General features: G+C 39.6%; 4 protein-coding genes across 10 annotated transcripts; 3 read left to right on the forward strand and 1 right to left on the reverse strand.

The window, feature by feature from the left end:
• Positions 1–20: 20 nt before the first annotated feature.
• Positions 21–4,413, reverse strand: ciapin1 (cytokine induced apoptosis inhibitor 1). 4 transcript variants are annotated; one of them, XM_018703657.2, is made up of 9 exons: positions 4,269–4,413; positions 3,241–3,402; positions 2,953–3,096; positions 2,634–2,713; positions 2,108–2,276; positions 1,409–1,485; positions 1,122–1,243; positions 917–998; positions 21–811 (listed from the first exon to the last, which is right to left on the reverse strand). In XM_018703657.2, exons 2-9 carry the CDS (start codon positions 3,395–3,397, stop codon positions 701–703), a joined length of 942 nt encoding a protein of 313 aa, XP_018559173.1. In that variant the 5' UTR covers positions 3,398–3,402; positions 4,269–4,413; the 3' UTR covers positions 21–700. The 4 variants fall into 4 exon arrangements, with proteins under 4 accessions (XP_018559173.1, XP_018559171.1, XP_018559174.1 ...); XM_018703655.2 differs by lacking the exon at positions 4,269–4,413 and adding an exon at positions 4,038–4,177; XM_018703658.2 differs by lacking the exon at positions 4,269–4,413 and adding an exon at positions 4,034–4,092.
• On the forward strand, positions 4,311–9,096 carry coq9 (coenzyme Q9 homolog (S. cerevisiae)). Of its 2 annotated transcripts, none has more exons than XM_051073632.1 (9): positions 4,311–4,459; positions 5,363–5,597; positions 5,817–5,952; positions 6,398–6,540; positions 6,698–6,782; positions 6,873–7,079; positions 8,092–8,247; positions 8,391–8,444; positions 8,740–9,096. In XM_051073632.1, exons 1-9 carry the CDS (start codon positions 4,402–4,404, stop codon positions 8,773–8,775), a joined length of 1,110 nt encoding a protein of 369 aa, XP_050929589.1. In that variant the 5' UTR covers positions 4,311–4,401; the 3' UTR covers positions 8,776–9,096. The 2 variants fall into 2 exon arrangements, with proteins under 2 accessions (XP_050929589.1, XP_018559170.1); XM_018703654.2 differs by having other exon boundaries at positions 6,873–6,977.
• A 346-nt stretch (positions 9,097–9,442) lies between these two features.
• polr2c (RNA polymerase II subunit C) lies at positions 9,443–13,149 on the forward strand. Its single transcript, XM_018703661.2, has 9 exons — positions 9,443–9,627; positions 10,136–10,185; positions 11,218–11,286; positions 11,420–11,472; positions 11,949–12,077; positions 12,157–12,208; positions 12,369–12,537; positions 12,631–12,705; positions 12,799–13,149. The coding sequence occupies exons 1-9, from the start codon at positions 9,542–9,544 to the stop codon at positions 12,941–12,943; spliced, it is 828 nt and encodes a 275-aa protein (XP_018559177.1). The 5' UTR covers positions 9,443–9,541; the 3' UTR covers positions 12,944–13,149.
• Positions 13,150–13,791: 642 nt separating this feature from the next.
• LOC108901956 (diacylglycerol O-acyltransferase 1) lies at positions 13,792–25,109 on the forward strand. Of its 3 annotated transcripts, none has more exons than XM_018703637.2 (18): positions 13,792–13,947; positions 14,898–15,094; positions 16,751–16,838; positions 16,998–17,038; positions 18,180–18,265; positions 18,422–18,474; positions 18,672–18,777; positions 19,236–19,340; positions 19,435–19,494; positions 19,593–19,696; positions 20,195–20,233; positions 20,627–20,668; positions 20,750–20,794; positions 21,514–21,623; positions 21,707–21,772; positions 21,890–21,977; positions 23,607–23,669; positions 24,206–25,108. In XM_018703637.2, the coding sequence occupies exons 1-18, from the start codon at positions 13,921–13,923 to the stop codon at positions 24,413–24,415; spliced, it is 1,530 nt and encodes a 509-aa protein (XP_018559153.1). In that variant the 5' UTR covers positions 13,792–13,920; the 3' UTR covers positions 24,416–25,108. The 3 variants fall into 3 exon arrangements, with proteins under 3 accessions (XP_018559153.1, XP_018559154.1, XP_050929591.1); XM_018703638.2 differs by having other exon boundaries at positions 14,944–15,094; XM_051073634.1 differs by lacking the exon at positions 20,750–20,794 and having other exon boundaries at positions 24,206–25,109.
• Positions 25,110–27,649: the final 2,540 nt, after the last annotated feature.

Consider the following 27,649-nt stretch of genomic DNA (forward strand, 5'->3'; position numbering starts at 1 on the left):
TTACTCACTTCACTCAATCATCAGTGGGAACCTACAGACATTAGTCTGGCTTTAGTTTATTGTATTAAAATGAAACAGCACTCTTTGCCTTGACTTACATAAATAAGCTTGAATCACATCAGTTTGTATCCTTCTTGTATGGACCTCTGTGCCTAAACTGTAATGGTGAATGTTAATGAGTTCTGACTGTACTATTACTACTTCAATGATCAGATGTAAATAGAACTGGAAATGAAAAGAACAAATGAATTTCAGACTTCCTTGAATCCCTCAAGCACATCAGAATTTTCATAATTAACAACACTGAGTAAAACTGCAGTAACAATGCACTTTTTCCATTTCATCCCACTCACTGTCAGAGCTGCAATGCCAAATTCTCAAATTAGGAAACTCTTTACAAACATGACTTGCTATTGTTGTGACGTGACAGCATGACAATCAGTGCTGGTGAATCACTGCGAAAACAAGGTGTTGTGTGTGGTAATTTGAAACTCTGAACTCATCAAACAGGAACCATCTCACTGAGCTCCAGACAAACAGACAGAAATCCCCATTACGTCAGCAGTGAGGTCCACTGAAGAAACAGACACCAGTCACTGTTGCAGAGACCCATCAAATCTTTGGGACGTCTCAGGATGGATGGAAAAGGGAAGGAATGTAATGTTTGGAAGCATAAACGATAAATGTGTGAACTCTGGTTTCAAGCATCCGTCAGTGTCTTGTTGTCCAGTACGATCTTCTCTCCTGGTTTGAACGCTGGCATTCCCAGGTAGGGACAGCTGGCACATCGGAATGCATCACCAAGGTAACACTGCCACAAACGTGAGATGAAAATCATTGAAATTATTATTGTCACTCTGTTGACAGGTTAGTGTGATAGAAAGATGAACCTGACACTAAATAAACATGTACTCACACTTCCACAGGCAGATTTTGGCAGATTTGTCTTCTGTTTTCCTTTACTGTCAGCCTCCAACTCTTCAGCCAGACCACATGTGCTACACATACAACACACAAAACACTGTTTACATGCATGTCAAAGCACAGATAAAGGTGCAATAATTGATGTTTTTGTGCCATTCTTCATCTATGGTTTAAAAACACTTGTGTGGTGACCTCACCAGTTCTTGCAGGCTTTCTTCTTCTTTCCAGCTCCTTCTCCACAGCTGGGGGCTTTAAGAGAAGCTGGATCTGGCTTCTTCAAGTCTTCTTCATCCAGCAGAGCATCGGAGTCTACCAGGTCCTAGGGAGGGGACAGAGGGAACAAGAAACACTTCAAACACATCTCGTTTGAATATGAATAGGCTACCATACACGAAGTGGTAAACTACAGTCAAGAGGAAACGTCTCGCTCCCAAGCTGGCCAAACTGTATTCAGTGATTTGAGAGACAGAAATCAAGAACTCACCACATCGTCATCATTCATGTCATTGGCTGAGAGCGTCCACATTTTGACAGTGTTGGGATCCAGAGCAGGTTTCTCTGCTGCAACCACAGACATGAGCAAAAATAAGCTTCACACTGTTTAGCAGAAAACAGTTTAGATGATACAACTTCACTGTGAGGGACAGTTCACTGGACAAAGTTCATTATCTGTTACATCAGTAAATAAAATGAGGCAATTCAATGATTATGCTTATTATAAGAAAAAATCGGACACAAACTGATACTAATGACAATAAGTAAAGAAATTGAAGGAACCTCTGTATCTGCTGGATCACAGATCTGAATATCTTGTCCTGTAGTTTATAACCTCTCAAATCAATAAACTTTAAGTACAGTCTCATGCGTGTTGTGATGGATCACAGCTATTTGTAGTTCACTGATTAACGACATGAAAAATATTAGATAGAATCTATAAAGGTTAGAACAAAACTGCATAAAGTTTAACTGGAGCTGATATTTTTATATATGTTGATCCACAACCTAAATACAATCTCAACTTGATACTTTCTTTACAAACTTAAACCAATGAGATCCCTCATATATCCACTTTTTCAGATCCCCTGTGTCACTTGATCAACAGAGATCTAAGACAAGAGATCTAACAAAATTGAACACTTATGGACAAAAACACAGTAAAAGAAAACTGATCTTATAAACCCACCTGGCTTGGCTGTCTTTTTCCCAAATGACAGTTTAATCTGGCTGGATGAGCCCACCTCGTAGTTGGGTTTGGAGGCAGTTATGCGGACTCTAGACAGGGTGTTTCCTTGGTAACCAGTGGCTGTCCTGAGGGAGCTCAGTGCCTCTGGACTCAGTTCTGTTTTACTGACCTACACAGGGAAGACAAGAGGGTCAACAGGTCAAAACAGAGACATTCTGCAACAGAATTTAACTGATGAAGATTTTTTCTTTTTTTTTTTTTTTACCAAAACTAATATAAGATTTATATCAGATTTGTATTTATGGAGCCAATCCCAGGATTACGTTTCTGGGATTCTTTCCTATTCTGCACATTGTGGTTTGATGAATGCAACACTTCCTTTTAGTGCAAACATTTATGTATAATAGTACAATAGCAGGAAACATATTCACAAATGAATCACACACTCAGACACATGTATGATTTATGTTTTAAACCCTTTAAGTGTGAGTGTATTTTATCCTGCAGCTCTGTGCTGGATCCTCACCTCTGTCACTGACATGAAGCCTGACAACTTCAGAGCTGACATCAGCTTCTCAGCCGTCCTCACACTCTGCATCTCAGCTCCTGCAACAGAGAAAAACAAGTCCTACACGCTCAGATGTAAAGAGAACAAAAAGGCTTGTGTAGCATTTCCAGATACCTCTTCCATCTTATGATGATCTTACAGGACTTGTGACTCAGAGACCTCAACTTCCAATAAAACAATGTACACTGACATTTCCTTCTAGAGAGTCATCATTGTTCCTTTCAAACAAACCTGCAATCCAGCATGATACTGATACTGATATAAAACTTTATCTCACCAGTGACTGGTTCATCCAGAACTAGCTTCCCACCAGGTTTGAGCACTCTGGCCATCTCAGCTAGACTCTCTGAATTGTGGATGGAGGAGCTGTCAGCCAGAAGGCAGGAGAGCACCCAGTCAAAGGAGGATGCTGAATGGGAGGCTGAGAGGAGGGGAAGAGAGAAAATTTTACTCCTCACTTTTGAGTCATGTCTTCTTGTGTATAATCTATGACTGAGTCACATGCTGTTTTTTTAAATAAAAATCTTGCTGTGTGTAATTTAAAGTCAGACCAAAAGTCACTCACACAGCATTAGTCTCTCCATGTTCTCCACTGACACTTTGCCGTCTGCACCAACAGTGGCGCCAAGTTCCTCTGCAAACTGTTTCAGGGCTGCTGGAGCTGAGGGCTGAGTCCAGACAAACAGCACCTTGTCTCCTGCTTTGATGCCAAGGTCCGCCATGATTTCTGTGAGAGAGAAAAGGTGGTCTGAAACTGTGGTAACGCTGGCATATAATGTCTCTGTAGTCTCCATTCTGACAATCTAATAAAACTATACGAACACCAAGATTACTGATATTCAAATAATAGAGACAATCATAACAATAATATATTGTTACCTTAAATCCAACTAGCAGCTAGCCCGTGATAATAAAAAAACAGTGCTGTCGTATTATAAAGTGTTATTCTTCACTAAAACTGGAGAATGATCTCGAAAGTTCTCTGAAAAGTTTATTATCCCTGAACTGGTTTCTCCGCAATGCCAACAGCCCAGAAATGTGGTTATTCGTTCGCCTTTATGTCGACTGTAGTGATTAAAGAATTATGTAATTAAAGGTTACAATGGACTAACTGGTAGTTAGCGGACTAGCTTGATGTTGACACTGATAAAAAGCAAGGGTTAGCTCTCTGTTGCACCAGGCAAACAGCGTGACGCAGAAAACGCCGGTGCTTATCAAGTTCATTAGCCCATTGATAACACTGCGAGTCCGGGGCACAGCTACCCGCCAACAAAATATACTCACAGTTTTATACGATTGTTCTTGAACCTTTTTGGTAGTTAATCAAAAGAAAGTTTCAAGCGAATGTACTCACTGACCTACCTGCTAGCTTGATGGCGATTGAAGTGTCAAATTGTATAATCTAAAAAACGTTTTCCGGCCTCAGTTTTCAAAATAAAATATTTGTTACTGTCTTGTAACATTTCATATCCGGTGAACGTGTCGCATACCATATATTTTTAGGAATAATACGAAGTAATTTGACACAACCCCCCCCGCCCCCAATTTGTTTTCATTGTTATTTTTTCATTCACCCCTACAGAAAATACTTACTACGTTTTAGATTGAAGAACGTATCCCTTTGTTCTCGGCCTTCTTCTAGCTTGATTATTTTGTATTTCTCAACCGAGTCGCACTAAAGTGACGCAGCTGTGTCTAAAAAAAAAGCCTCTCAGTGCAGCTGGACATGGCGGCGCTGCTGAGAGGTCTACGGGCTGGAAGGGCACTTCGGGGGCTGGGCAGCGGTAAGACAAGGCCACGGTGGTATTGTAGTCTCATGTTAATAATGAACAGCCTGGGAAATTACTGTTTGTCTGATATGTACATGCGTGAAGTTGAAACGAGTCAGTGTTGACGTTAGCTGTCAGCGCTAATGTGACTTGGCATAGAAGGTGATCATGAAGGACAGAAATGGGCAACGTTGTGTTGACTGTGGCTTTAGAAAAACAAGTCGTTAGGCGGATAGTTGTTGGTTGACATGGTGCTGTGGTTTTGTTGACCTTAGTATTTAGACATGCGTGGCATGATAAACAAGTTCCTGTAACTGGGGGGCGTTTTCTCAAGTTTGTTTGTTTTATTAAGCCTACCCGTTGATGTAAGTGAGGTTGTCAAAATAATAGACAAACCTGTCCGTATACAGTTCAGCACAACTTGTATCAAAACCCCTTTAAAACAGTGTCTTTTAAGTCATTTTACTCTCTACACATTCAGACATTTGAGGCTCATGGCTGCTTTAGAAAAGCTAATGAAAGGTTGGATTGAAGGATTGTTCAGTGCTGGAGAAAAAGCCAGATGCAGCAGCCAGGCAGACTCACACAAACATTTGTTTTTTGAGTTTAACTTGCATTATTCTCCAACTGAATGAAAAGGTCAGAAATGAGTCTTAACACCCGTGCAGAGATCTGCAGACAGCAGTAGGTAGACGGCTTCCTTCAAAACTGAAAACTGGATCATTTTGCTAAAGAGGAGTGGTCCTAACTACCAATAAAGGTATGCATGTGATATCATCAGCTCTGAATAGAAAAACAAAGTTATGAATACATAGGTTTTGTGGAACTGGAGTTTCAATAGAAATGTAAGGATTCATTATGGTTGGATTCCCTCTCAGCCACATTCTTTGAAGCTAATCAAAGTATTTCCCCCTCCAGTGGTGGCTACACCGACAGCAACAACCCCCCAGTGCAGCAGCCTGAGACGAGGTTTCCACTGTGCAGCACTGAGACTTCAAGACGAATCTAAATCAGATAAACCCCCCTCCTCCTCATCCACAACCTACCATGAGCACTACCAGGCTCACTCTACTGAACAGGACACAACAGCAGCTTCCCAGGAAGATTCCGCATCTGACCCAGCAGCAGAGACAGCCTCCGGGCCAAACACCAGGTCAGCCACCACAAATGTCTTTATCCAGCAGAATGTCTGCATTTAGAGTTTTGTGCAAATAAGTATAAGTTGTGTGCAGTTTACTGGTCACCTTCTAAGTGTTACACTTTGCAGGTATTGAAGTTCCAACAGTAGCTACCCCTCACCTCAACTCATCTCATGCTCTCTCTCCCTCTGCTGTGTTCATGCTGAAACATGGCTGTGTGTGTCTCTGTAAAGTTACCAGGACCAGAGCGGAGAGCAGGGTGAAGAGTACGAAACAGAGGAGCAGCTTCAAGCTCGAATCCTGACTGCTGCTCTGGAGTTCGTTCCGCAGCACGGCTGGTCAATGGAAGCCATTGCAGCTGGTGCTGAGGTGAGCTGCTGTTACAATGAACAGCCATACTGTGCTATGTTCACATCACGTCACATATAGCAGAAATATACTGCTAGTGGACATTTACCACATATTATTTGATGAAGACACTTTCAGGGGGCGTTTCCGTTGGCTCTCATGTACCTAACCTGACTTGGGGGCCCTTCACACTGTGCAGTTTTGGGCTGTCCTAAACTAAAGTTCAAAATCATGAGTGGAATGTGGTGAATTCTTTGCTGCATATTATTCGCCCTTTCTCTGCACTCATTTCCTGTCAGATCTCTACAGTCCTGCCAAAATAACGGCCTGAAAATTCTCCTGAAAAACCTCAACTAAAAACCAACTATTATTGAAATATAAATGAGAAGGAAACTAAACTACTATCGCAGTTGTGAATGGAGGTTTCAAATTATGTGTTGTTGTTGTTGTTGTGTGTTGGCACCAGACACTGGGTCTGTCCTCTGCCTCCACTGGTATGTTCTACAATGGAGCTGGAGACTTGGTCCTACATTTCATCACCCACTGCAACTCACAGCTGACAGAGATCCTGGCTGAACAACACAAGCAGGTCCAGTTGGGTCAGGCTGAGTACGTACACACACACACAAAGCATTCTCCTTTTCTCATGTCACACAGCCACCTGAAGTTGTTCTTTTACAGTTTGCTGTTTGTGTAAACTGCTACAGTTGAGCTCCAGATAGAAAACTGCACATTTTAGCTTATAGCTTTGACGTCTGTGTTTCAGACCAAAGGAGACTGCTGACTTTCTAAGAGATGCGATAGAGACCAGACTGAGGATGTACATCCCCTACATTGAAACATGGCCACAGGTACAGTAGGCGCATTGATGAACAGAGATGACTGTATATGAAAGTCAGCGAAGTGGAAACTACATTTTAACTTTGTGTCCGTGTCCTCAGGCAATGAGCATCCTGCTCCTTCCTCACAACATCCCAGACAGCCTGAAGCACCTCTCCACCCTGGTGGACGACATCTGGTACTATGCTGGAGACCGATCCACAGACGTGAGTGGATCCCATCACCCTCGATCCCCTTCCTCTTCTACTCATACCTTCCTGTCCCCTCTTCATCACCACCCCCACAATATCCGGCCTGCTACCCTTCAGGTTACTCCCCTGCCTTTTTAGCACCCAGAGCACAGACTACAGAGCAAACAACAGTGAGGAATTTAAACCTATCAAAGGGTTAAACCACATACTCTCACCACATGGGCCAGAAGACGTTTAACAGACAGACTGATGATTTTCAGTTCTAGTGTGTTTACGTCAGTGAGTGTTCATGGCTTTAGCATGATGACTATATAATGATCCCTTACACAATCTATTCTTGTTTCCTCTGCACCCTGATAGTAACATCAGGTGTGGTTGTCACTGTGACATTGCTTAAGTGTGCTAAGTCTGACTAAACGATTATTTGGGAAAAATAACAACCCTGCTATCTGCTATATTTCAGTGAGAAATATAACTGTTAACTGTGAGAGCATACATTTCTATTTCTAAGACACACTTCCTAATAATATAGATTTCAGAAATGTTGCAGAGTCATAAACCATACAAAAGAAAACACTAATTGGAAAACATAAGTAACTTCTTGTTGTGCATTTGGTGGCAATGAGTTACAGTAGCTACAGGTATCAGTTCATAAAGAACCCCAGAATAAAATGTGGTAGCCTATGTGTATGATTGACTGGGCAGCTGTTTTATGACTTTCAAGTTATTGACCAAGCACCATGAAGGCTTGTGTGCAGGAATACATACAACATTTGAACCAGTGTCCTAAAGAGTTACTTATGTTGGCTGTCCGCTGAGTGCCTGCTGGAGCACTCTGTCCTGTCTGTTAAGCAGCCTGGTCCTGTTGTCCAGTCCCTGTCCTTTTAAATGATATCTCATTGTTGAACAAACTGTTTTCTTTCTCACAGGTGGAAGAATGTGTCATAAAGTGTGCAGTCTGAGTTGTTTCCGTCTGTAATTTTTCTCTTTTCCCTCGCTGCTGCTGTGCTCTTCATTGAATGTATTCTTCTGTATATGCTACATTTTTATGCATTTTAATATCAAGCATAGTTATTTTCCTTGTAGTGGAAGCTGCAGTAGAAATAAAATTGTCTTGTTTCTTATGCAGATGAACTGGTACACCAAACGAGCAGCGCTGACGGGCATCTATAACACCACAGAGCTGGTGATGGTCCAGGATTCCTCTCCAGACTTTCAGGACACCTGGAACTTCCTTGATAACCGCATTCAGGATGTAGTCAACATGGCCACCACTGCCAAACAGGTAGAGTGCGTAGTGTCTGCAGCGTTAAAGAGCTGAACAAGAAGGCAAACAGATGAAGTGTGGTCATTAAGGAATAGGTTTGGACTCCATTTGACCCAGTTCTTAAGCCATACCTTTTAAGTTGTGTGCTCTACTTTCTGTAGGTGCAGTCGACTGGTGAAGCAGTTGTGCAGGGGCTGATGGGAGCTGCTGTAACAGTGAGTATTTTGCTCAGAGGTGTTGTTCGTCATTTATATGTGCAGTATTCTTTTTGAAACTTCTTCACCCACATTAACAATCATACACTCAATTTTTTAAATCTATATGTGCAGTTCAGTAGTGTGTGCTCATTCCTCATGATGACATTAGTAATTGAATCATGCATGAATTTTTATACTGATTTATACATTTAGTGCATTTTAACAGGGTAGCACAAACATTTTTTTGAATTTATGTAAATACATGTAATTGTATTGATAGACATGTGTCTCATACAAGTGTTGTGTTTTACAGCTGAAGAACCTGACAGGACTGAACCAGAGGCGATGATATTAAAACATCTGAGTCACACTGATCCTGACAGAACATCTAGTTTGTGTCACGAGCTTGAGATCAATTTAATTTCTTTTTGCTCTTATTTCTGATTACATGTATGAAATGACTCTGAAAGTATTGGATTATGACAATGGCCATAGGTCTTTCCCTTTGTTCACCTGCACGACCAATGGCTTTGTCCAGTTTTGTTTCACTGCCCAAGATTTCAATATCCTGCTCAGATCATTTTCTCTTTGTATAAAAGGACACTCAAATCTGTCATTTTGTTGTTGGATCAATTAAGAGTTCAATAAAGTAGTATTATTGTATATTTAACATTTTTGTTTGTCTTGATTTAACTGATTAAAATAAGTTATCTACTCTGAAGGTCAAATTTGGGTCCAGAAATTAAGATGTAAACTTTTCAGTGGGATGGTCTATACATAAATACAAATGCGAATCTGAGTAATTTGCAATGTAATACATTACAGACTGGGGTTGTTGAGTATCTAAATCAAATGTTCCTGCCTGGACAAAATAACTATCTGCTCAAAACAAAGTAGTGAGCGCTTTTATTTTGAAAAGAATCTCTAACTATGTATGACCCGGATATTAAAGAAATACCCGCCTCCATATCTCAACGAGACCAATCACTAGTCAGATTTACGTCTCCTGGCCAATCAGAGAGCGGTACACATTTCCGTGAAGGCCTTCAAGCAGAAGCAGCGGCTGTGGAGTGTGGGAACGAGTTATCAAAGTTAATTGTTCATTAATTCCAATAATGCCGTATGCTAATCAGCCGACGGTGAAAATTACAGAACTGACAGACGAAAATGTCAAGTTTGTCATTGAAAACACCGACTTGGCGTGAGTATGCATTTACTTGTCCATTCAAAGAGTGTGTGTATGCGTTTGTGCGGCAGGGAGCAGCCATGATTCTCCTCAGCACCAAAACACACTAATGTTATAAGATATGGCGCGTTAAATAAAAGTATTATGATCTTTATATGTAGAGCGGTCTTCTTTCGTATCTCAGTTTCAGGCAGAAATATAAACCCGGCTCACTAAGAGGTGGATACAGGAATAATTACCGATACTACACGTCTTATGTCAAATAATCTTTACGGTTACATGAATTGTTAAAAAGAATGGTAATGTTACATTTCGGTTGTTAAATACAGTAGCCCAGTGTGAGAAAGCGTTGCTTGTTTTGAACTTGAGTTAAGCTACAGTCTGAATTACTGTGTTTTAGATGCATCTCAGCGTCGTTTTGTTACTCTACGGTGGTGTGTAACTATCCCAGTTACAAACATTGATGGTCATTTAAGTGCAGGTTCTCTTCACATCTAAAAACATCTGTCTTTCTCCTTCTCAGGGTTGCAAATTCTCTCCGCCGTGTCTTTATGTCAGAAGTTCCCACCATAGGTAAAGTAACTTGTCTTGTTAGATTTACTTTCAGAACTTAAGGTACCTCAGTATGTGTTTGGCCTTTGTCATAACCTGTTTGTCATTACATGTAAACAGTGTCATAAATGAAAACTATTTTACTGAGAAGAGCGTTTCTACTGGTCTCTATTCTAATCTATCATATGAATATGTGCGTGTAACAAGGTGCTAGGTGCTGGTCAAATGTTGGGATCATTAAAACTCACTCATTCAGTTCAATTTGATGGAGCAAGCAGTCGACTCAGCTATAAAATTTCAAGTGTTGTCCCAGGTATTTTTCACAATAGACATTTTGACATGCAGCTAGGAAAATCACAGATGTTACTAATAATATTTGCTCTCTTCTAATATTTTAATACTTCATCGACAGTGCAGATATCAGACCCTTTTTCATAGTGGACATTTTGGCATGTCATAGCAGGAAAAACACAAGTGTAAAAAAAAAAAAACATAGGTGTAAATAATAACATTAATAATGACTGACATGCACAATACCATGATCTTGGAAATTGGGAACACTCAGTTCATTGGTATGTACTTAATGGAACTGAGTCACCATTAACAAAATTTGTTATCTTAATCTTAATCTCTTGTGACAAGTCAAAGTGTATGTCATGACACTGACTAAACCAGAGTCCTTTAACAAAAACAGCTCAGTGGAATTCAGCCACTATTAATTTTATTATTAAGCCTGCGCTTTTCCTACTGGGATGTGTCTAAATAGCCTCTCAGTCCAGTCTAATTACTGACCAAAAAACTAATAATGATGATACAAAAGCATAACTTACTGTACCCGCATATGCCCTGAGGTACACTATTATTGGGGGTCACATAGAAATGACAAAATAAGTAAGCTGAAGAGAGTTTAGATGATCTTGTAGAGTTGTGTGACTGCATCAGCATCATTGAAACACATGGAAATTGAAGTCTGCATAGCACTTTTCTACCAACAGTAATATGCCACAAAAACTCTTAATTTAATAATTTGAACTTGCATTACTTTTTTCACAGCGATTGACTGGATCCAGATCGATGCCAATTCATCAGTACTGCATGATGAGTTCATTGCCCACAGAGTTGGTATGTATCACAGCATTCGTGATGAACCACCAGTGTGACATGATGATAGTAATTTGATACAGTGTCAGAAATAACCACAGAGGTCTAATACATATGAAGGTGCCTGTTAGACTGATGTTTCCTGTGTTGTCAGGTCTCATACCTCTCACCAGTGATGACATTGTGGACAAAATGCAGTATTCTAGGGTAGGTAAACTGGTTGTTTTAACTGGTTGTTTTAGTATAACTGGCTTTTATCTCTTGTGCTTATTTCCTGTTTTGTATCCTCCTTTTCATGCTACATCATACATTTTACTATGAAGTCCTAAAAGTTCTTACATTTATGATACAAGTATTAATCATTTATTGTTGTTTGCTTAGGACTGTAATCATGTCATGGCATTTTCCATGAACACCACAAAGTCACTCTTCTATTGGATCATACCCATGATAGACATCAGCTTGATTGTCTTAACATGAGATCTATTATACTTAAACACATATTCAGTATTGGTATTAGAGTCCTCTAGATTTTTATTTTTAATACAAAGCTCCAAACCATAGTTTTAAATAAATGTAGTTTACAATAATGGGATATTATACCCAAGTTCCTGCAGAGTTTGTTCTTTGTTGTAACTGAAGGGCAGACATCATTTCCCCTCTGTGCTGTGCTCCTCCTGCAGGACTGTACCTGTGATGATTTCTGTCCAGAGTGCTCTGTCGAGTTGACCCTGGACGTCCGATGCACAGAAGATCAGACGCGTCATGTCACCTCACGTGACCTTTTGTCCAACAACCCCAGAGTCATCCCAGTGAGTCTTTATTCTGTTTATTGAAGTTGTTACATGGAAACATATGAAAAGCTGACTGTGTTTTATTGTGGCTTTCCAGGTGACTTCCAGGAGTCGAGACAATGATCCTAATGACTACGTTGAACAAGATGGTAAGATTAAAGTCATCTTGAGGGATAAACACTGGCTGTTAAGGCCTTTGCCTTTTCCTTATGTTATTGGTTTTTCCCACATAGATTTTAATCATTTAATCATCACATTCACCTTCTCTTTGTTCTCTCTGCTTCCTCGTCATTTATGGACACAACACAGACATTTTGCTGGTGAAGCTTCGTAAAGGCCAGGAACTGCGACTCAGGGCATATGCCAAGAAAGGCTTTGGGAAGGAGCACGCCAAGTGGAACCCAACAGCAGGCGTGTCCTTTGAGTATGACCCAGACAACGCACTGAGACACACAGTCTACCCACGACCTGAGGAGTGGTGTGTAACTTGTTCTAGTATTGGTCACCAATGATAACCACAAAATAATCCAACACAAAACCCTGACTAAAGTGACATCACTCTGATTCCTAGGCCAAAGAGTGAATACTCCGAGATTGAGGAGGATGAGGTTCAGGCTCCCTACGACCCCAATGGAAAACCGGAAAGGTGAGGACAGAATTTTCTTTACACATGGTGAGACTTGAAGGACAGTACAACACTGGTGTCAGGACTACAGCATGGCTCTTTTCCCCTCTGCAGATTCTTTTACAACGTGGAGTCATGTGGCTCTCTACGACCAGAGACCATCGTCATGTCAGCGCTGGCTGTTCTCAAGAAGAAGCTGAGTGACCTGCAGACCCAGCTGAGCCACGAGATCCAGAGCGACGTACTCACCATCAACTGAGGCCATCTGAACAGACCAGGACTTTCCTTCACACAGCTTTGTAATGATCAGAGAGCTGATTTTAGGAAGTCACATGGCACACATCCTGGTCAAGGTCAGTGTGCGAGAGGGATTTAGTTTTGTTGTTATCAGTGTAATGCGTAAAACATTGGATTATTATTTTGTTCATGTTTATGTTATCTTTGAAATAAATCTGTTTTTGAAGAGCTCGGTGTTCTTCCTTTATTGTAATTTCTCAGTGGTTAAGATTAATTTCAGTGTACTGTATATGCACATACCATAAAAGCTCAAATACCCAAATAAAACAGGTTAAAAAAAAAACAAACTAGGTCTGCACAATAAAATCTCAGGTATTTGTAAAAAACTACATTGTAAAGACAAAAAAAGATAAAATCAATCAACCAGTATATTACATATCAATATATAAGTCAGACACAGACAGCCATTCACTTAACACTGGAGACAGCCCAGCAAGTAAAGGAATCAAGTGAGATGGTGGAGTCATCCTTTCTTTTGGTAACTCTGTAAATGCTAATGTTGGTAATGTTAATGTGGTGATAGCAAAAACTTAACTTTTTTTTGTTTGTTTTTTTTTGTTTTTTAAGGTTGTGTGGTACGGTTCTGTTGAAATAAATTTGTGAATTTGTTTAGCAGCCGTGATACTGACAATAACAAATAAAATGTGGAACAAACACTGAGATTAAACAAACAAATGAATAAATAAACGGTTGAAAATGTATGGGCTCAAGTAAGTAAGGTACACCCTATATTTTTGGTATTGTAGAAAAACGTTTCCTCAGAGGCTTTTATTTTGAATATTTTCTTGAGGCAGACTGGTGCGACACTGGGTACGTGACATTCCCAGATGGAATCGGAGGTCAAAACGTCTCTGTTTGTACAGATGTGCTCTGACACTGAGCTGAGGAGCTGTGGATGTTGGAGGATAAAGCTTTAATGTGTCTCGACCTGCCGGAGCGATGCTACGTTTTTGCGGGGATGACAAGGTTTGTCGCTGTTTGGTGTTAGAGAAAGTCAAGAAGATCTCCATTGAGATTTCTGCCAATTTAAAGTTTCACTTATTAGCAGCAAATGTAACACATAATATTAAAATCCCACATTATGAGTACTGAATAATTTAAGGCAGTTATTTCATTCGGCATATATGTCTTCTACCAAGTAGTGATAAAATCCATAAAATGGCCAACTTTTATAAATGTGATGTATAACAACACAATAACATACCGACCCATAGAATGTGATTTGTAGTTAAATTTATAGTGTATCATTGGATGCCCATTGAATGCATGCCGAATTTACTCAATGAAATTTGACGCTCAAATAATGTCTGAAGTCTTCTTACGACATGTCTACGTTTGTAGATAAACGAGGCGACGTTAAACCGGTCATTTATTATGAGAATTTGGCCAGATTCCTTCTCTGTGTGAAAGGACAGGGGGGTATCTTTAAGTATCTGGGTTAATAAAGGTGCTGCTCTCATGTAAATGATCTGCTGATCTGAGCTTAGTCCCACAGACCATACAACACCGTTTCATGGATGATAATCGTTACACATCACATATGACAACGAAAAATTACAGGAAATGCAAACAAATGACCCCCCAGCTGTAATGTGTATATAAGGTGTATGCCCAGGTTTAATTAATACATATTGTTTAAAACTAGCAAAAGAAAAACCAAAGCATCATGAGAATTTCTTGAGGTTAAAATAGGTTAAACACATTTAATTTTTTTTATGTTTAAACATTTTTCTCTTTCCATCAAGTTCTATTGTTTTTTTTTTTTTAAATTTATTTTTGTTTTCTCTTCAATAAAGAGAATGACATTAAGAAACACTTTCAAGCCAATTTTATCTTTACAGTCTGTTAAGGCAGTGGTGAGCATGTGATATTTCAAACCAAAGTATATTATCAGCCTTTTTCTGTTTTTCCTGAAGTGGATTCACTCAACTGATCAACTTTCCTCTGTGGATGAACCTTCAGACTCAGAGATGGCTGTAATGAGGAAGAGGTTCGCCTCTGTCTGCTCCTCTTCCTCAGCTGAGGAAGACAGCGCAGGCCTCTATGACAGCGCTCCCATTTTTACCTCAGATCCACCCAGTGAACAAGAGCATGCCTACGAATCTCTGCTTTGGTAAGCTCTCTGCTGCCTCCCTCACCTGTTCAGACTGTAGCTGTACTGTGGCTGATAGAAGACTTCAACAGTGTTCAGATCGTTTACTTAAGCAGAATAAAGTAACCATAGTTCACTGTGAACTAAAAAATGTTACTCACATAAAAATCATGTAAGTATTACTGGTAAAATGTACGTAAAGTATAAGAAGAGTAGGTCATTACCTGGTGTATGTCTGGACTATATATGGTCATTGTGTAAATGCTGTAAACAGCTGTTTTCAGTTGTAAGCAGCTTAAACCTGCTTGAAAAGTCACTACATCCTAAGATTATGTAATATGCTAATGAGCATATGATTGACATTATCGTGTCGCATTTGCATCATGTCTACTGTCAGTCAGTTTCAGCTTTAACTGTTTTGCTTCTCTCCTGCTCTCTGTTTTCACATATACGGTATTTTAACACAGCTGAGTTCCCAGTAAAGATGTTCTCATTTACATGTATTTTTGTTTTTGCCGTCAGACAACAAAACTATGAAATAGTGACTGAAACGTGACCCATTAAGACAACATGTTAACCAGCAGTCACTTCAAAGCTATTTCCAAGCTGAATTGACTCTGATTAGAATTTGGTAGTCAAAGGTCAAAGGTCAAGGTCCCCCCACTGTTGCGGTCCAGCCAAAAATCAAATGTGAAAAAAGGACCTGTGAATGTAATACTGTTATATGTGTATTATGTTATTGAATTATTACTGATGCAGTGACACAGAAACAGCATTTTAATGTTGTAGTTGATCATGATAAAGCTGATTCTAAACATTTTATTTACTGTTGAGAGGTTACATATATGACAAAGCATGATTTTATAAACTCAAATGTTTTCTATTTAAAGACCTAATTCATAAAGTAACAAGTCAAACAAATTTAGAAAAATAAAATGGAGTGAAACAGAAGCATTAAGTGACATTAAATAGACAAGAAATCAGACTTTTTGAGTAAATATACTTAGTTACTTATAGTTACATTACATCAGTGCAAGACTTTCATCATCAGGCCTTAAAACCACTGTTCACGGCATTGCCAACATGACGTGGTCCAGTGCATACAATGACAGACAACATTTCATTCTTTGTGTCAGAATAACACAAAGCTTCTGCCTTTAAGGACTCAAAGTTTAGTTTACTCAGTTCCACTGCACTGAAGGATTCTGGCTAAAGTCCATAACCAGAGGTGGAGCACCTGGCACGGGGGCCACCCCAGAATCTGATTGGCCACCATTGGTGCTCCTTTGTCAGTGCTGGAGGGGATAGATAATTGATGTGTAGTACCATGGATGGATTACTTAATAGGCCCACTGGGTACAGGCCCAGGGTCCCTGGACCAGAATCTATGTATAACATGACTGACATCACTTGTTGGAAACTCCACAGAGTCACAAAACAAGCACAAAGATGTGCAAAGCTGTGCTGTTATTTCCTCAAAAACAATCTGGGAGTTGAACAAGATTACATCTCAGGGCTGAGAGGAGATGGATATTTATCGTAACTCTACATCTACAGACAGACTATCTGATCAGAGGTAATTAAAGGTACAGTCTCACTAGAGTTGGCAGGGTGGACAACACTGGTGAAAAATGCGCCTCATGCGTGATGATGACTAAAACAAGTCCCTCTTTCCAGTTGCCATAGTGTCCAAGACTCTTTGCTGAGCTCCAACAGCAGCTTCACTCGATACAGAGGCATCCTCAACTGGATCATCATTCTCCTGGTCAGTCATCTCTTCTTTTTGTTTAGTGGAATCGATAGATATTTATTAGTTTTCACTGAGTTACCAAACATGTGCTTTCAATTTAAGAAGAAAACCTCTGACTCAGCACCTCTTGACTGACTGACTGACTGACTGTATGTGTGTAATTTTCATTTTCAGGTCCTGACTCATGCTCACTTGTTCTTGGAGAATTTCATTCAGTGAGTATAAATGAATGCACATACTCACTCTTATCTACTGTACACTTTCTTTTTCTAGACTTCCACATCCTTGTGAATGTACTGTGCCTATGTGTGTGTACATAATTACACAAAATATGCTTTAATTAGAGTATTATAACTTGATATTGACTTCTAATGGTGTCAGAGATGTCAAAAAGGTCCTTTAGTAATCATGCACACATGACTAACAACAGTGTGGAAAGTGTTTATTTTGTTTGTCAAACTCTAGCTGAAATTATAAATAAAAACTACACCCAACATATTTTAGCCTTTCAGCTTTTATTTTTAGCCATGCTAGCAGTGCACCTCTCAGGATGGTAATTTTGGTCAGTATGTTAGTCCACCTTCTTGGTCCAGACTGTAATTTCTCAAGTACTATTCTATGGATTACCCTGAAATCTTGTACAGATGTCCCTGGTCCCCAGAGGATGAATCTTAATGACTCTATGTGACTCCTGACTTTACATCTAACACCATCATCAGGTCACATTTTCACATTTTAATGACCTGTGTTTAGTGCTAATTAGCAAATGTGCAACATGCTAACACATGAAACTAAGAGGGCAATTACACTATATTTTCTGTTTGCACCATAGTGCCCTCAAAGATTCCACAGTGGAGCTATAAAAATTCTGCTAACAATCCCACAATGCAGTGTGTCTTTGTTGAGATGATTTTACAGCTGTCAGCAAAAATAACGATTATTAGCAAGTATCTGAAATCGGAATTTACTGTGCAAACGATTTATTGTCCTTTAGTCTGTACGGAGCAGTGAATGAGTGGACAAGGAGTGATTTCATAGTCTGAGTCTTGTTTCCCCACATATACAGGTTTATCTTCAGAGTGAAAGTTTAGTCTTTATCTTTGAAGATAATTTACTCTAGTCACTTAGCAGACTCTGTGAGCTTCCAACCATAGTTCACAGTGTTAATCAGCAGATGAAGCTGTAAGCTGAAGTTTTACCCACTCCATCACCTGATGAGAACTGTGAGATGTGCTCAAACGTTCTGAAAAAAGCTGGTAACTGGACTTTGAGGTTTGGTATTTTTTATTTTTTGTAAAACTTCTATATATATAATTTGTATTGGACCTTTGTCCTTTCTTTTCCTCCTCTACACAGACATGGCTTTTTGATAGATGTCAAAAAAGTCTGGCAGCATCTCATTGAGGAAAACTGCAACTGGCCATCTGTCAACCTGGTGCTGGGTGAGAAAGAACTGACAGCCATATTATAAAAGGAATTTACATCAGATAACCTGTAGTCACTGAACAGTAACAATAATAAAACAACACACTGAGCCTGTTATAAATGAACTAAATATCTGTACTAAATATCTAAATATCTGTCTATATTTCTTTCAGGTGCCAATGTGTTTGCCATCACAGCTCTACTCCTTGAGAGGTCTCAGGACAAGGTGAGATTAGTGCATTTTCTTTTTGTCGCATCAAGAGGGCTCTGATTTACAGTACAAAAAGTGTCAACTCAATGCCACAAGTGAAATAAATTCACACCATATCAAAGCAGTTGCACGTTTATCCTGTCAAATGATTTGTTAGCTCAAAATAATTGTCACTGAACCATCAACACTCCTGTTCTCTCCATCTCTGTCAGGGTCTGCTGTCCCCCACCAACGCTCATCGTTTACATCTTGTAAATCTGGGGCTGCTCCTGCTGTTTCCTGCTGCTGTCATTCTACATGAGCCTACAACATCAGCAGGTAACAACAACAATTTACATGTGCATCATCATTACATCATATTTACTGTACATTTATGAAACAGTCACTAAAAATGTGGATATCAGTTCACTTATTAAATTTTTTTCTTGTATCTGCTTTCTGTTTATTCACACTGTATGACAGCTGTGCTGCTCTGTCAGATGGAAATACTCTAGTTGCCTTGTGCATCATTTGAAGTTTTACCTTTTCCTCATAGCGCAGCCTGATGTATTGATATCATAGGAAACCTTACCATCATGGGTCTAACATGTATTTCTGTATAGCACTGATGTTTGTGATAATGTAATAATGGACTGAACAGTTAAAAAGATTCTGACCACACCAGGCCAAACAAAAATCAAGTTCAGTTTGGAGTCTAAAGTGATTTCTTGATGTTCAGCTGTGCTGTTAATGATGTTGTAACCTTGCTGGGATGTTTCTGTTGTTTTGTCCACCAGGTGGAGCATTCCTCTCTCTCTGTTTCTACACTGTTCTTGGGATGAAGCTTTACTCGTACCAGGAAGCTAATCACTGGTACCGACAGGCTCATTTAACTGATGCAGGTATTTCTGCAACACCAGAAATAGTACTAATTTCATTTCACGACAAAACCAAAACTAAACCAACTACTGATTTTTTACATCTGTGTGTCTGTAGATAAAGACCAGAATGGAGCCGTCGCGCAAAAAGTCCAGAGTGAACATCTGACTTATCGAGGTGAAACTGTTTGTCATGCTTAAGATGACACTGATTTCTTCACATTAACCTGTCATCATACATTTTCTATCTCTGTGATTCTGTCTTTGATTTCTCAGATCTGTGTTATTTCCTCCTTGCCCCCACTCTGTGCTACCAGAGAGATTTCCCATGTACGCCCAAGGTCCGCATCAACAAGCTCCTGCACAGGCTGCTGGAAATGGTGAGTTCAACAGTGGAATCATTATCATTAAAGGTTGAAATTGTATTTACCATGGTGGTAGGTGTAGCTGTACTGTGGCTGACTTCAACAGTAGAGGAAGCGTTCAGATCTTTTATTTAAGCAGAGTAAAATAACCACTGTGAAAATTATTCATAAAAAGTAAAGTCCACGATTAAAAATGTTACTCACATAAAAATCATGAGTATTATTGGTAAAATGTACTTAAAGTATAAGAAGAGTAGGTCATTACGTGGTGTATGTCTGGGCCATGTATGGTCATTGTGTAAAACTGTGGAACAGCTGTAAACAGCTGTTTTCAGTTGTAAGCAGCTAAAGCCTGTTTGAAAAGTCACTACATCCTTAGATCATGTAATATGCTAAACAGCTTGTTTGAGGTTAGAATCGCCAAAGGTTTGGAACACACAGTGAATTTACTTGTAACGGATCCTCTTTCATGTCGTAGTGCAGCTTGTTGATTATGGCATCTTCTACTTTTAGGTGATCGTTATCCAGATCATGGTCGGCATTGTACAGCAGGTACGGTGGCTGGTTCAAGTCTTCTTGTACACACAGTATGTTATTGTGGGAACTTATTACAGCTGTCACATCTTAGTATAGTATCAGTACTGTCAATATATCTTACTATAATGTATCTGAAAACCATTATAACACATTTAATTATGTTGTAATGGGACCTGAGGCTGCTGAATGCTAACAAAGTAAATATTTCAGTATAAACATCAGCATGTTAACATTGTAAGTCTGAGCATGGTAGCATGCTGATGTTAGCATTTAGCTCAGCATAGAGTTACTGAAAAACAGCCTCACAATGCTGCTAGCGTAGCTGTAAACTCTGATTTCTGAATGTGTTAACCAGGTCATTTTACGGTTACTGACTTGTGACTGTTTCTTGTTTAATTTTCCTCCCAGTGGATTGAGCCCATCTTCCAGAGATCAGAAAACTCATTCTCAGTGAGTGAAACACAATAATATCTGAGAACAGACCACTTCCACACCTGTGGAACTCACTTTTAAAAAAATTCTTATTCATAGAGTATGGACATTACTATGAAAGTAGAGCACCTGGTCAGACTAGTGGTGAGTGATTTTTTATTTATTTCAACATTACATTTTGTTGAATTAAGATATGTCAGTGTGGATTTCCCAGAAATATAAGACACTTAGTCAGTGTCAGATGTCGGTATGTTTGGGCACTGGTACATTAGACACACTGTTGTTATAACACAATGTTTTGCTGAGGAACCATGGGATCAGCCATAAACATTAAAACTCCACTGGCAGGATAATGCTCCCACCACACCGCAAAAACTGCTCAGAAATGTCTCCAGGAACACGACAAAGACGACAGAAGATCTGACCCAGCAGGATGATCGAAGTCAGATCCATGGAGGCTCCAAATGTTGCCAGACACTACATGAGATCTTCAGAGATCCCATGTCCAAGCCCCAACAGGTCATACTACGCTGAGGCTCCCACAGGTACTGAATCATCTGTCAACAGAGGAGCAGTGAACATTATCCTGCTTGACATTAGGGTTGCAATTGGAGGGGTGTGTGCTTGGTTTGTGACAATATTTAGGTGGGTGGTACGTGACAAAGTAACGTCCAAATGAATGTCAGGACCAAAAAGCAGAACATTGTGTTATAATGAGATGATCAATGTTATTCACGTCATCCACCAGTGGTCATAAAGTTATGGCTGATCGGTGTAAATGACACGACAGGGAAAAGAGACAGGGACATTTCTGTGAAATGTGTTTGGTATTTGTTGGTATTTCTAACATATTTTATTGTCAGGCCCCAACACATTTCCTCTGGCTTCTCTTCTTCTTCTTGAATCACTCCTACCTGAATTTCTGCGCAGAGCTGCTGCGCTTCGGTGATCGGCATTTTTATGGAGACTGGTGGTCAGTTGCACAAATAGCTGTCTGTACATTGTGTTGTCACATGTAGAATCACTGGCTCACTGTGGTTCATATTTCATTGACAGGAATGCTACAAGTCTGATCACTTTCTGGAAGAACTGGAATATTCCCTTTCAGAGATGGTGTCACAGGTATGTTGCTCTGCCACGATGAAACAGCCCTCGGCTTTTACTCAGATGACATGAGTCCTAAATAATCCTTTTGCTCTCTTTTATGTCTTTTCTCCTGATATTCTCACTCATATGAAGACATGTATACACACAGCTAGCTGAAAAGAATGTGTCGTCATCACGGGCAGAGTTACTGGTCTTCCTGATGTCTGCAGCTATGTGTGAGGTACAGGACTGAGAATGGATGAAACAAATTTTAATCATTCTTGTGAATATTTTTTTTGGTGTGAAAGGACTATTACAAAAAAAGAAAATCATGGTCAATTTCATATTGAATATCAGTAGTGTACCTGTGCTGCAAAATGTACTGATATCAAACTAGGAAGCAGCAAATTAGCTTGTTTTCCTTGTTCTTCAAAGTGTCATATATATATATATATATATATATATATCAGCATTTTGTGTAACTGCTTTTGTCCACATGTGACAAAATCAGTTACTGAAGCTTTAAAGGATAAGTTCACATTTATTTCAAAGTATTTCACACATTACTCACGTATGTAAATTTCAAGAGTTAATTTTTTGTCACCATGAAGAGTCATTAGCTGAATGTAATGTCAGGCTGAAGCAGTCCGAGTTAGTCAAATCCAATAGGATTAGTTTTACAGTTACTGTCATAACCAGAGATGAATTTGAGGACACAGAAGCTGACTACAGAAGTTGAAAGAAGGTTTTCTTTTAATACAAAAAAGGTTCCAAAGACAGGAGAAAAAACCAGGAATCTGAGGCACAGAAAAAACTGTTTTAGCAAAATAGTCAAAACACTTTTTCAGTATTTTATTTTGACCAAAATTGGTAAATACCCTTTTGGTTTAATTTTGGAAAAAGATTAAAATATTGAAGAATTGAAGAAGAATTAAAGTGCAAACATGACTAAACACTGGTAGACCGGAGTGCATCTCACTGTACTGACAGAGAGAACAATCTGGTGACGAGTGGAGGGAAGTCCAGGGTTTAAACACTGTTGAGTTGATGAGCTGATGTTGAACAGGTGTGCAGGTGAGTTCCTCCAGAGGGAGCGGGGGATTGCCCAAAGCCACAGACAGAGAGAGAGAGAGAGAGAAACACACAAGAAACACACAGAGGGGAGAAAAAAGGGGAAAACACAAGGAAGTTCATTGACAAGACCATGACAGTCACATTAACTTCCCTTAAAAACAATGCAGTTGGTCTGACAGATTCACATACATAAGAAAGCAGGTACAAATAAAATGAAAAATGTAAAAGTTACATAAAATTAAAAAAATATAACTGATTCAAAACAAACAAAAATATAATAATAATGACATATATGTTCATATATATACACCTACATATGTGCCTAAATTCATATACCCTGTAAGCGCATAACACATCTGTATACATCTAACAGTGATTAACTGAATCCTTGATCTGAAAGGAAACTATTTCCTCCCATACCATAATCCTATCCACCTCCTGTCAGTCCAGCAGGGTGTACTGTAGGCTTGGTTTTAAACTATGTGTGCAGCAGATTTAATGGAAGGTGACAGTTCTCTGATCTGTGCTAAAATTGGGTCCCGGTTTTCTGTGTAGGTAATGACTTTCCCACTTATTTTACTTATTTTAGGTGTGGATAGGTTCACTTGAGTGGTATTTTAAGAAAGACTTGCTGGGTGTAGTACTGTGTATCTGTGACCTACGTTGGCAAACAGTGGAACTTATCTCCTCCTACAAAAAGAAAAACAATCAATGTAGTAATCAATTCTAATAAATGTGTAATAATCAAACTGTATTATATTCATCATTATTCATAATTGTTCTCTCTTCTACACAGTACATGATCGCACTGCCTCTGAATAACTGTCATCTGTGGATTTTTCTCATGATGGTATTTGAGGTGAGAACGTTCACACACCATTGGGGAAAAAGTGACTTAAAGGAAAAATACAGTTCATTACAAGCCATCTTATTCTGTTATAACCATATATTTATATAATAATATAATATAATATATAATAACCATTGTACTCAGCAAAGCAGTTGCTGAGATCTATGAACATGGCGACACTGCTTTAAAAAAAGTTCCAACAGAGCAAAAAACACAAGCAGGATGTAAACAAGCCAACAGGTATGGATGCTTTATTTTGGAAAGCAAGGCAAACAGTAAAATTACAACCAAACTGTCAACTGTTGAAATCCACCACAGTTTAACTTTGGACCTGCCATACACTCAGTTTTCATGTACACTGAGGATTTATTTCTATAATGACAGTTCTCACTTTAAGTTTTACCTCCAAATAAAGTGGTAGCTAAACTGGCAAAACTGTTGGTTTGTTTAAAACCAGTCTGACCCTCCACAGTTAACATCACTGAAAATCATTATTATTAAAACTGTATTTTTTCTGTAGCTAACACAGTGTTCTCTCCTCATAGCTCTTGGTTGCAGTCTTCCTCAGAGACTATTTCCAGGGAAACTATGGCAATGGTTTAGTGTGGCTCTGCCTTCTGCTGGGCCCGCCCCTGGCTGTTATCACCTACATTCACGACCACTACATCAGCTTCCATCAACGGTGTCAGTCGTCATCCTCGCCACTGATACCAGACCAGCATCTTCTCAGCAGAGTTGCCCTGCAGCCTCAATGATCATGGAGAAATAAATCTGTCATGTTGCACTGTGTGAGTAGACCAGGAGGACACAACTGTCATCCAAAGCTCATGTCTGTCCAAGGAACCGTTCTGATCTCTGGAAAACCTTGTGGAATAATCTCCAACGACCTCGACGCAATTCAGAAGTATGTACAGTATATGTTGTATACACCCATTACTGGACCTAATGACTTCCATATTATTTTACTGTATTTATGCATCTAAAAATGGAAAGCAATAAACAACTGATTTTGTAGTTTTTCATCCAGATTGGTTGTAATATTGTAATCTTCATGGGGGAGAATTTATTTATTTATTATTTACTAAAATGAAGTAATACTTTCTAGATCATCGTTTTACAATAACTTTTAATCATCAATAGATACAAGATACAAAACTATGAGCTAAAGTTGCTTCTTGGGACAAATTTCTCCTCATCTGCAGCCAGTCCAGACCCACTGTGCTTGAATACCCACGAATACAGACATGAAAGAATTCAAACTAACTTCATTCAAAAAACTTCTACCACTGTTATTTGTACAACCATAGTGATGAATACAGGTATAGATGATTTTATTTATATATATTTTGAACTCTTTTTTAGTTTGAAGTTCCTCATATGCAACTGACTGGGCTTTGAGTTTTTGATATAATCTGTCTTTGAGATTTCTGCCTCCATTCCAAGACAATGGAGGTAAATAAATTAATTTGTGATTCTCACAGGAATTACAATTAAAAAAGAATGCCAAGCCATGTGAAGCTAAATGCTAACATCAGCATGCTAACATGTACTTGTTTAGCAGATTAAATGTTACAGCAGATGTGGATGAGGAGGATGAACCATCCTGGAGAGACAAGCCCCTGCATGGCATGTATCACCAACAGAAAGCAGAAGCGGCTTTCCAGTGGCTAGAAAAGGCAGCACAAAAACAGACTGGGGATTGGAAGAAGCTGGGGTCTACCACACCAGACAGGACCCCAGGTGCAGGCTGTGTAAAGACACCCCTGAGACAGTACAGCGCATAACAGCAGGGTGTAAGATGCAGGCAGGAGCACTGTACACGGAATGCCATAACCAAGTGGCTGGCATAGTGTACAGAATCATCTGCACTGAGTTGGATGGAAGTCCCATGGTCACAGTGGAAGACATCACCTAAGGTGGCTGAGAATGACTGAGCTAAGATCCTGCAGGATTTCCAGGTCCAGACTGACAAACTGGTGATGGCTAACCAACCAAACATTGTGGTGGTTGACAAACAACAGAACAGGGCAGTAGTGATAGCAATCCCAAGCGACAGCAACACGAAAAATACCTAGCACTGGAGGCAACAGCGGTGCCAGTGGTAACTGGAGCACTGGGGGCTATGACCCCCAAACTAGGAGAGTGGCTCCTGGAGATTCCATCTGCTGGACAACATCTGAGGTCTCTGTCCAGAAGAAGACAGTCCTAGGAACAGCTAAGATACTGTGCAGAACCTTCAAACTCCCAGGCCTCTGGTAGAGAACCCGAGCTTGAGGAAGACACACACACACACACACCATCCCAGGGGCAGTGAGAGGGAGATTTTATTTGTGTGTGTGTGTGTGTGTGTGTGTGTGTGTGTGTGTGTATTAGGGCTGTCAGCTTTTCAAAAAAACAAATCAAATGAATTTGAAATACCTGCAATTCATTTGAATTATTTTGAATGTAACCCGCCTCATCTGTGATCCATAGTGTAGAATCCAAAACACTTCCATGCTGCTTCTCAGATGTTTTGGTGTCATGTTCAAGACAGCTGGCTAATATCCTCCATTTATCACAAAAATTAAATGGCATCGTAACCTCACATGTAGCACTCTTATTTATATTGTTTTTCTTTGCTGTGTTATATTACTATTTGCCGTTTTGTCTGTACCTCTTTGGAGAGTTTCTGTGTTTGGGGGGTGTTTAACTGGCTTCTGACAAGTCACATGCTCAGCCTGGCTGTCATCCCCCAATCACACATATAGAATAATATAGAATAACAGAAATGACAATAACAGAAGAATTACCAGCCCTCCTCCTTTTTCCCTAATACATTCCATCACAACACGCCTTCTGCTGACACAGCGTTAAAACCAATCGCATGGATGTGAAACTCTAAAAATGTGAATATGTGTTTTTTTTTTTTTTTTCAATTTGCAGTTTCATTCCATCAATGTCCTAATTGTTTGACTCATTTATGTTGAGACACATCAGTGTTATGCACAGACTTGAGGCCAGAGCTATAGGTGCTGGTTGGCTTCTAGGTAAGGATAATTAATGCAGAAATCCTAAAAATTGCAATTTTTCTCTAGTACAGTGTTTAACCCATTAACTAACCTCCTCAACCCACAGAGCACAGAGGAGAGGAAGTGCAGTTTTGGGCTCCTGAGGGGCAGGTGGCGTTGCCTTGATGCCACTGACTATAACCATCTGTGGGCATTGCATTAAGCTTGCACAGGTGTGCCACATTTCCAGTGGATTGTGATTTATAAAGGTAAATGAGTATAGGACATGCATGCACGCTGTGTTGTAAGTCAGAATATTTTTGTGTATAAGCACTTTCTGTGTTTTGTTTGTATGCCACCTTTTGACGTGAATCCTATGCACATCTTTATAAATGAGGCCCCTGGTCTTAATCCATCATCTATGGACAGAGCTGAAACTCAGAGCTGGGAGAAGATACCCACCAAACCTGAGAGAACTGGAGCAGATCGCTCAGGAAGAGTGGACCAGCCAAGAAGTGTAGAGGTCTCATTAAGAGCTACAAACGTGCTTGACTGCAGTGATTGTTTGAAAAGAGTGTGCTACAAAGCATTTGGTTAAGGGTTCCAATATTTTTGTCCATTCAGTTTTCATTTGTTATATCATGTAAAAACATGTTACACTGAAAACCAGAAGCCACATGACTGTTGTATTAAATATGGAATAGAGAACAGTAGATGCTAATTACTTTTGTCAATTTATTTCAGAGAAAGTCCACGTCTGTTCAGTGCTCTGTAGCTGTGTTCACTCTTGAAGATTGGTGTAAACTACAACGAATGGTTGCTTAGATACAGCGTCATTAAGTAGCCCACACATGAGCTCACCTTGACTCACATCATCAGCAACATGTTATCAGGTACCTATAGGTTCAATCTACACAGCAGTATTAAATAAACAACTGTTAGCAAGTTGTGTTCACTCATCTGTCTTTTGAAAAGCTTTTCTTAACAGCTGCTTTCTGCTGT

Source organism: Lates calcarifer, linkage group LG10 (assembly GCF_001640805.2).
Source record: "Lates calcarifer isolate ASB-BC8 linkage group LG10, TLL_Latcal_v3, whole genome shotgun sequence".
In the NCBI taxonomy this organism is placed as follows: domain Eukaryota; kingdom Metazoa; phylum Chordata; class Actinopteri; family Centropomidae; genus Lates; species Lates calcarifer.